The sequence below is a fragment of the Bremia lactucae genome, linkage group LG6 (assembly GCF_004359215.1).
Source record: "Bremia lactucae strain SF5 linkage group LG6, whole genome shotgun sequence".
Classification (NCBI taxonomy): Eukaryota; Oomycota; class Peronosporomycetes; order Peronosporales; family Peronosporaceae; genus Bremia; species Bremia lactucae.
This window is the reverse complement of record NC_090615.1, coordinates 6452163-6460745: the sequence shown is the minus strand read 5'-3', so window position 1 is coordinate 6460745 and position 8583 is coordinate 6452163. Positions and strand designations below refer to the sequence as shown.

The window sequence follows — 8583 nt, the reverse complement described above, 5'->3', positions numbered from 1 at the left end:
TCTCGGGTCTGCTTGCCTCCCGCCGCCCCATCCTGTCCAGTTGAGGACTCTGTACGCAATTAAAGTCCCCTAACAAGACGCTGTCAGTATTATGAAGGTCCCATGAACTCAGCCCGTTGAAGAACAGCTCCCTTTCTCCTCGCAGGGAAGGCGCATATATGTTTAACACGCCAATCTCGCCCATCCGTATTCCGATCGTGCGCGTATCCCACCGATGTGCCCCCCATGCTGATGCCGTATTCGCCGACGCAGGTGTTAGAAGGATAGCAACCCCACCGGACGAGGATGACCCCGTACTCCAGTAAAACATGACAGGGTGATCTCGATCGCGCTCTTTCCCCCAGAGACGCCTCCTCTCTGCTGCCAACGCTCTTGCCTCGTTGACCGTGTCCACATGCATCTCTTGTATGCACCAAGCCAATGGTCGCCGACTCACCGGGGTTCGTCTCCAGGCCTCCATCCATTGATGTCGCGTCTTAGCTTTGAAACCTAAAACATTTTGTGTTACCAGTTTTCTGTCCATTTGCAAGCCGGTAGATAAGTCGGTGGCCCTGTCGTGTGATGACCCCTCCAGAAGTCGTAGCCGTCCGTACGCATCCGCCGTGGATATCGGAGATCCGTAATAGAGCGGGCCCATAGTCACATCTATAGTGCCCTTAGTACAGAACGAGGCTGCTTGCCTTATTATGCTGGAGTTCAGATAAAAAAAAACTACGAAGAGCCTCCCACTCGACTGGTTTGTTCTTGGAATAATAGGCGCGTTTGTACCGGTCATTTGAGACCAGTAACCTAAGGTGCAGCCGCAGTTTTTCCGGCGTGTGTGGTGGTGTGGGTTTTCCTTCGGTAAGCGCGGAGATTTCACAGTCATATAAGAGAGAGCACACAATATGGTGACCCAGTCCCTTGCGCCGCCGGGGAGCACACAATTTGAGCATATCGTCGCCCGCGTACTTCTGAGACCGCAAATGATTCCAGTCGTCCGCGTTATCCACCAAAGGAGCCAGTACCTTGTTTGTGTATTGCTGATCCACCGGTCCAGCCATTCGTGTGTACTTTTGTCCGTCGTCCTGTCCCTGTATCTCTGAAGGCCCGCCGCGAGACATTCACGTCTACCATCTATGGTCCATTGAACGAACACGGAATCATCGAGAGTCAAAAGTAACTGTTCTGGAAATGCAAAGCGTTTGACATGCCACATCAGAATATCCGGCGCAAGCTGTACGATCCGTTGCCATTCCACGGTGGTACTCCATGCCGCGGGGAAAGGAACATGTGTCCCTGAAGACGATTCCGACTGCAATAACTCCCACGCAGAGGCCCAATCCTCCTTGTCAATACGTTCGTCGTCTGGCTCACTAGAGGGAAGCCGAGGAACCTCGTCATTTCGGCCTTTTTTTAGAACCACTTGCGCCTGCGAGTTTTGATCTGTCTGTCCTTCGTCGCCCATAGCTGTCGATGAATGAGAAAATCCGCGTTTACGCGCCGTGGATGACTGATTCCTTGTGTCCAAAGAAGTCTCCGTGAGCAGTAACGTTGAATCCCCCGCCAGTCCAAATACTGCGAGTGCGGTGCATTGGCTAGTCGTGATCGGTGGATGCGTCGCGTCCACTATGCTATCCTCGGGCGGAGCTGGATAGAGGCCGCCAGCGATAGTCAAAGAGTCTGATGTATTCGACTCGGCGAGTAATAAACCGTCTGCCCGCGGAGACGAGGTGGTTCTGGTCGTATTTGATTGACGGAGCCCCCTGAGCTGCAGCTGTTAGGAGTTCAAGTTCGTAGGGGATAGATGGTACTCCTTTAATATCCCCTGTTCCGTGGCAGCTGTCGCGTCCTCTCTTAACACAGTCGCTAGGCGCTGTTGATCTGCCAGGGATCGTGATAAAGCAGTCTGAGTAAGCAGGGTGTGAAGCTCGTCATGGCGCGTAGGGTCACGCGATGTCAAAAGCAGATAGATCTCGTGTTTCAGCTCGAGATGGACTGTCTCCGAATCTAGTAGCCCCCAGATGGCATTGATCCGGTCGGTTCCTGACGCCGCGACATCGGCAGCGACCATACTGCTGTCGGCAGCAATTATTGTACAACACTGCGCCGTAGAATCCGGTGATCCCGCCGTTATGTGTGCTGGCCATTTAGTCTCGAGTCCTTCCTGATCATCGCTGGTATCCCCATCGCCTTCAAGATCTGGCAACCCCCCAGTCCTGCTAGAGTGTATAAAGGCTGAGTAGTGCTGTCCTCAATAGCGTAGTATAAGGGGTGGTGTGCTTGGGTGTTCGATCTTTTTCGCGATGATTTCGTCCATACACTCAGCCACAGTCAAATTATATTCCGCCGACGTCCCGACCACTCGCCGCTGACGAGTAATGGTCCTCGGTGTGTATTTTCGACATACCCAGTCACTATTGTCACCCGTCATGTGCTGTATCACATAAATGTCGCGCTGTAGAAAGTTCGCGGCCATGCCTAAGGTGTCGCTGCCGCCCCAGGTGTCAGGTGTGACAACTATGTCCGGTTTTGAAGAACTCGCGGCGTAGTCATCGAGAAACCATCGCATTTGGTTGGCCGATTCCGAGCGGGTAATTGTAGGCCAGCCACGATGGACGTTGTGTAGCGCTTGAACCCGATGATCGTGAGCGAACTGATTTTCCAAATGAAGAAGTCCGGAATATTTTATACCCTTTTTTAGGATCTCTGTCAGCCGCTCCATCATTTGATCCGGCCCGTCTAGTGGCGCATCCGCTGATGCCTGCGCCACCGCCATCGCCATACAATTTCCGGTAGCTGGTGTCGTAACCTCACGCACCCCCAATTGGAACGACAGCTCTGAGATAGAGGACGGTGAGATCGATGAACGGGCTCCGATTTGGAGGTGAGTGCGTGACCCAGCATCTTTTTGGAGTTGGAGCTGGAGAAATTTACTCCGTTCACGCCGCTTATGGGTCACCAATGCAGGAGCTGTGCTCCGCTGTGCCGGACCTCGCTTGAAGGCCGCTTCTTTCCTCAATAGATCATCGCGAGTCATCGGAACGATCTTTGTGAGATCTCGTACGCCCTGTGATCGTAGCTTCAATGTTGTACCGACCCGTTTTTTCTTGGATTTTGCCGGAGTTTCGACATGTTCCTCGTTGAGCACATGAAACGCGCCAGACAAAGGGATAAGTGGAGCGGCATGGCGAGTGGGTCCAGATGGGTGGGTCCACCAGTCTCTTTTACCTCGTAGTGGCTTCGTGATCCACGGCTGTTCAGGTCGTGGTGTAGGTTCAGTGTGGAGATAAGCAAACTTTTCGCCCTGTTCCACCGTCTGCCCCCTATCCGGAACTGAGACTTCAGCCCGTGTAAGAGACGGTGGTGTCGGCGGCCCGTCTGACGATACGATTGGCGTCACCGCTGCTTGTGCCGCCGCTTCTGCTCTCTGCTGCAATTGAACCCTTTGAGCTGCCATTGAGCGTATTTCATCGAGACTGCCAAAAGGCTTAGCCAAATCTTCCAGCTCCCGGATGTCCTCTTCTTTCACTACGATACCTCCTGGTCCTCGCAGTTGCTCCTCCGTTGAGCCACAGCGCGACAAGGTGTGACCGAGATGTCCACAGCGCAGGCACTGAAGTCTATACCCGACGTTGGGATGCTTAATGATTATCGTAGTTCCAAACCAGAGAATACGGACCACCCCGTCCAGAAACGTGGGGCACCCAGCAAGCTTAAAGATTACGCTCCAAACTGTCGAAGTCCTCGAGTCCGGCTTATGAGTATCCATGTCGTCCATATCAAACTCTGTCGGTATGTTCGCCTGTAAATAAGCCGCCATCCGCCCTAGATCGTTAAACCGAGTGAGGTTATGTAGTTGGATGGTGTACTCCGGTCGGCGTCCACTAGTGCCCGGTCGACCACCAGTCTGACGGGCCCAGATGGGTCCTTGATCGAGACAGTTTGCGTTATGCAAGGTATACACTCCCCCCTGATATGGCACTTGGACTGATTTGTGCCGGTCCGCGGTAGTTCTCGTGAAGAAATAAAAGTGAATTGACTTCGTTACCTGATTGTAACAAATAGTCTTGGTCTGTCCCAACATCTGGTGTAAAGCCTGTAAATCAATCCTCGCTAGTTCGGCGGACACCAAAATCGTCTCAGTGAGAGCTTTGGTTGTCTGTCGACTGGCCTTTATTTCCCGGCGGCGATCCATATGGAGTATTAATTCTCCTTCCACTTGCGCTTGAATCGTACTGTATAAGCGCAAACGTTCCTCGCTCTTAAGGACTTGGTTCAGGAACGATGGCATCCGACGACATGCAATAGTACCTTCTACTAGTCCCACAATGATTGACCATTCGTCATCAGTGCCATCACGGATGTGATGCCTGTGAGCTACTCCACTCGACGCCATACACAAGCTTCGCAGCCGTGTGATCTCCTCCGTTGAGAATTTTGCCGGGTTGAACATGAAATCATCGAATGTTGCCCCTGTAGCCCCGGAAGTACGGATATTAGGCACAGTGCCGCCGTTCTGCACCATGTGCGCCCACTGATTGAGTACTGGCGCCTGTGCCCATTTGTGTTGACTGGACATTTTGCGCACGATCTCTCGAAATCCCCACTTCGTGGTGAATAGTTCCTTGGTTAAGACCGTAACAAGCTTTCTCCACTCCGTAAAAGTCCCGGGGCTGTTGACGAACACCTGTTCAAAAAGTCCGAGCAGACTGGCCACCTCCACACTAGTGAGAGCTGGACACCTCTGCCTAACCAGCGGTAAAGCCTCGTGTTTCACCGGTACACTAGAGAAGACGTCCGCGAATAATGTCCGCACCGTAGATCTCCATGCCTCGACCTGTCCAATGTCCGGCGAGTCCTTCATTTCCGCTACCAGCGCCGCAAACATCTCTTCCGGCGTGGATCGTAGGGGCGCTGAACGTTGTCCTTGCGTATCCCCACACTCACCCCCGGAGGGGCTCTGGGGTGTCGGTGGTGCGTCATCGATCGTCGCCGGTAGGTTTGGATCGTGCCGTACCATGGCCGGATCCGGTGAGAGTGACTGCTGTGAGACAGCAGCCCCATCTGGTGAGTCCCCCTCGTCGCCCGGTCCCCCTGGAATTGGGGGCAGGTGAGGAGGGGGCATATCCACTGGGTCGGGCAGTCGTATGACCGAGCGTGTCGTTTTTATACTCCTTTGTGATCACAAGTGATCGCTGCGTCGCAGATTAAAGAGTCGAACGAACCTAAAGCAATTGCTGTTATATGGCAAATTCTGTGTTTGCCAGTTTCAAATCTGAAAAGCTAGGAGTCCATATCAGCATATTATGATGCAAACATGGAAGGATCACTCGCTAGGTTTCTGTGCCTGCCTTACACGCTTTTTTAATTCTTTGGCTATCTCGACCACGTGAAGGCTGCTAAGGCGCGCAACTATTAGCTAAGTGTTGGTAGCCATCTTATTTAATTCATATCGTTTCTCATAGAGATCCACGTAAAGGTTAAATTTTTGTAGTGCCGTATTTGGAAATTATATCGTTGCTTCAAGTTTGAAATTTATTTTGCCAAGTCAAGGTGACGATGGATTTATAGTTTTATTTTCTACCAAACACCGGAGTATTGCAGTGAACTTTTTTTGAACCGCGATGTCCATTAACGAACTTGATAAAATTTCCTGCAGGCCATTGAGAAATAGAGAGCTTGAAAATAATCATGCGCCCACCTTCTACTTCGATGTTAGATAACGCTTCTTGGAGCGCTTATAAGTAAACATAATTCAGAGCAAGAACAGTGGTTGAATCCTTCGAAGAAAAAGCTTCTTCAATCTGATAGGAAATCTTATCTGAGAATTGCAGTTTCGGTATTTTATAGAAATTTTTAAAAACCCAAGGAAATTCTATGACAGAACGACTAATTTCAAATATCATAGAATTTATTTTTAATTCCCTGATCGCGCTGAAAGCAAACTGCGAACTGTTAAGTGGCATAACTTATCGCCTAAACGGCTTCAGGTAAGCTGGTAGTTCTATTTAGCAGCTTGTGGCAACAAAACGTGATGACCAAATCCCTAATTTGTTCTTCCAGAGGTGGTGGAACAAAAACGCCACAGGTAAAAAGGCTTTTCTAAGTGGCCCACACTACGCTAGACAAAAACGGGCCAAGAAGGTTAAAATTAATTTTTCACAATGAAGACCACAGCCGCGGGCCTATGCCCGCAGCGACCGCGGCATGTCTTTCGCTCGCTTGCGCTCACACTTCTTCTATCATGCTGCTCGGCGCAAAGTTTAACAGTAAATCCTTTACCTATTCAGCACATGACAGCCGAAAGCGTCGTCGAACCTGGTGAGGGAGCGTTCGCAACAATCATGTATGATTTTGGTGAAGACAGTGAAGCCTTGCTGCTGGCCACGCGGGTGCTGATGCGTAGTATAAAGGAATCACATACCAAGTATCGAAGAATGGTCATCGTTCCACAGGATGGACTGTCCGAGAACAGCGAGCGGATGCTTAAGGGGGACGACGCAGACCTGGAAATCGTGCGCACAGCGATTCCTAATGTTTTTGCACACATGCCACTGACGGACCATCGCACGCAACTGCTGCATATGCGCAACAAGCTTGTCGTATGGGATGATTCTCAGATCTCGTCTTTAAAACGCGTGGTTTACCTGGATCCAGAAAACTTGGTCCTGCGCAATCTCGACGAGATCTTTGCGTGCCATCAATTTTGCGCCGTGGACAATGGCCAGTCAGTCGTGTACTCGAATGGACTCTTAGTGATCTCTCCCGAAAGTATCGCAGCAAGAAATTTATACTCGGATGCTATCGATAGTTTCATGATCACAGGTCGCGAGTACAACTACATTGGCATTATTCAAGGCTTTATGCCCGGACTTTTTGAAGCCTTTGAAGAGAGCCCACTATTTTTTCTAAAACGAGAGGGTGACGACGATGGAGAAAAAAACGATTATGTGGATGACGGCGAAGACGGCGCCATCGATACATCGGTGGTCCATCGCTTGCCATTTTACTACAGCATTAATCACATGGTCTTTTACGAACGCATGAATTGGGATCTTTATAAATGCAAAGACAAAGATTTAGCAAGTGGTAAAATTCCTGGGCCTTTGCTGAGTTTCAAATATAGTGGGGCCACCGTGAAGCCGTGGTTCTGGTTGCCATACATTTATTTTCAGGTATTTTGGTACTGGCAAGATGTGCGGGCTCAATTGGGCGAGGACCATTTTAGCTATTTTCTGGGCAAAGTCGTGTCGTTTTTGGTCATTTTTGTCTTTATTTGGTCTGCCTATATTTCCCTGTGTCTCAAGCTATTTACCGAGCCAAACGGGCGACCACGGCGCTTGTCGGGCTGGAAACTCCCTACTTCGGGCAATGCCAAACCGCTCTCGATTGACGTGTTTGATTCGCGTGTGATGCGACGAGCCTGCCAATTCTCGTGCAACGCACTGTATGCTGTCGCCTCGATGCCACTGGTGTCCAGTGTGGCAATTGTCGTCGTGCTCACGTACTGCAGCGTGCACATGATTCCAATTCTAATGCAGCCGACGTATGCGGGCTTTTTGTGGGTTATTGTGCACAATTTGATGCTGATGACGTTGTTGCTAATTTTTGCGGTTGCACACACGTTACGAACGGCACGATGGAAGAAGGACGAGGTGCCAGCAACGTCCGACATGCTGTTGGAAGGGATCTGGTGGTGTGTGAAGAAATTGCCACTATTAGTCTTGGCGCATCTTCAGTTTTTGTACTTGCTCGGTCGAATCGATTGGTTTTTAAATCCGGTGCTGCGCCCGGTAGTAACCTTTTTCGTGTTTGCATTTGCTGCGTTCTTAGAGTGTCGCATCCTGTTTATCGAGATGCGTCGCATCACACGCAATTGATTATCGTTGCCATCCGATTAAGAGAATGCAGAAACACACAGAGGCATCTACTAGATTCCGGACAATGGTACACTTGACGATTCAGAAGCGAGACAGTGATTAAAACGTCCAACATGTCAGTAGATAGGAAATTACATGATAGAAAGTGTTGACTTTTTCGACAATTTATTATTTTAGTAATCCGAGCGGCGTTTCTTCTGATAAATTATAGCAGCAAAAAGCGTGAGTGATTACGATTCCAACTAAGCGCGCTTTTGCTTCTTATGACACACCTGACTGACCTGGAGTTCCTGAGTCGATAGAGGCTGCTTGCCGCCCGTAAATGTACGTGCACGTGGCTCGTAAGCCTTCTCTGCTGCTTGTTTGCGTAAGTCTTTCACAACTGCAGCCAATGCTTCTGGATGGACGCCTTTTTGAATCAGTGCCATGAGAATGGCTAGCGTATCACGATCTAAACCCGTATTGAGTAGGCGGGAAAGCTCATAAACGGCTAGCAACGAACAAGCAAGAGTTTCAGACTTTAATCAAAAAAATGTGTCATAAGGCGACGCACTCTCCATGACTTCCGCCCTAGACGCGGTAGTGCCATCGCTCATGTTGACAATAAATGCGCAATAGAAACTAGTCTGACTTTACTTAATCTAGAAATACACTCAATCTGTGTTGTCTAAACACACGTCACATAGTGTTGATGAAGAAATATTATAATTGATTTTGAGAC

General features: G+C 49.8%; 3 protein-coding genes across 3 annotated transcripts; 1 reads left to right on the top strand and 2 right to left on the bottom strand.

The window, feature by feature from the left end:
* Nucleotides 1–1759: 1759 nt before the first annotated feature.
* Nucleotides 1760–2053, bottom strand: CCR75_007661 (uncharacterized protein; the record flags this gene model as incomplete). The annotated part of the gene is made up of 1 exon (XM_067965719.1): nucleotides 1760–2053. The coding sequence occupies one exon, from the start codon at nucleotides 2051–2053 to the stop codon at nucleotides 1760–1762; it is 294 nt and encodes a 97-aa protein (XP_067817933.1).
* A 4093-nt stretch (nucleotides 2054–6146) lies between these two features.
* CCR75_007660 (uncharacterized protein) lies at nucleotides 6147–7862 on the top strand (the record flags this gene model as incomplete). The annotated part of the gene is made up of 1 exon (XM_067965718.1): nucleotides 6147–7862. One exon carries the CDS (start codon nucleotides 6147–6149, stop codon nucleotides 7860–7862), a length of 1716 nt encoding a protein of 571 aa, XP_067817932.1.
* Nucleotides 6255–8458, bottom strand: CCR75_007659 (uncharacterized protein; the record flags this gene model as incomplete). The annotated part of the gene is made up of 3 exons (XM_067965717.1): nucleotides 6255–8059; nucleotides 8144–8352; nucleotides 8416–8458. 3 exons carry the CDS (start codon nucleotides 8456–8458, stop codon nucleotides 8036–8038), a joined length of 276 nt encoding a protein of 91 aa, XP_067818486.1. The 3' UTR covers nucleotides 6255–8035.
* Nucleotides 8459–8583: the final 125 nt, after the last annotated feature.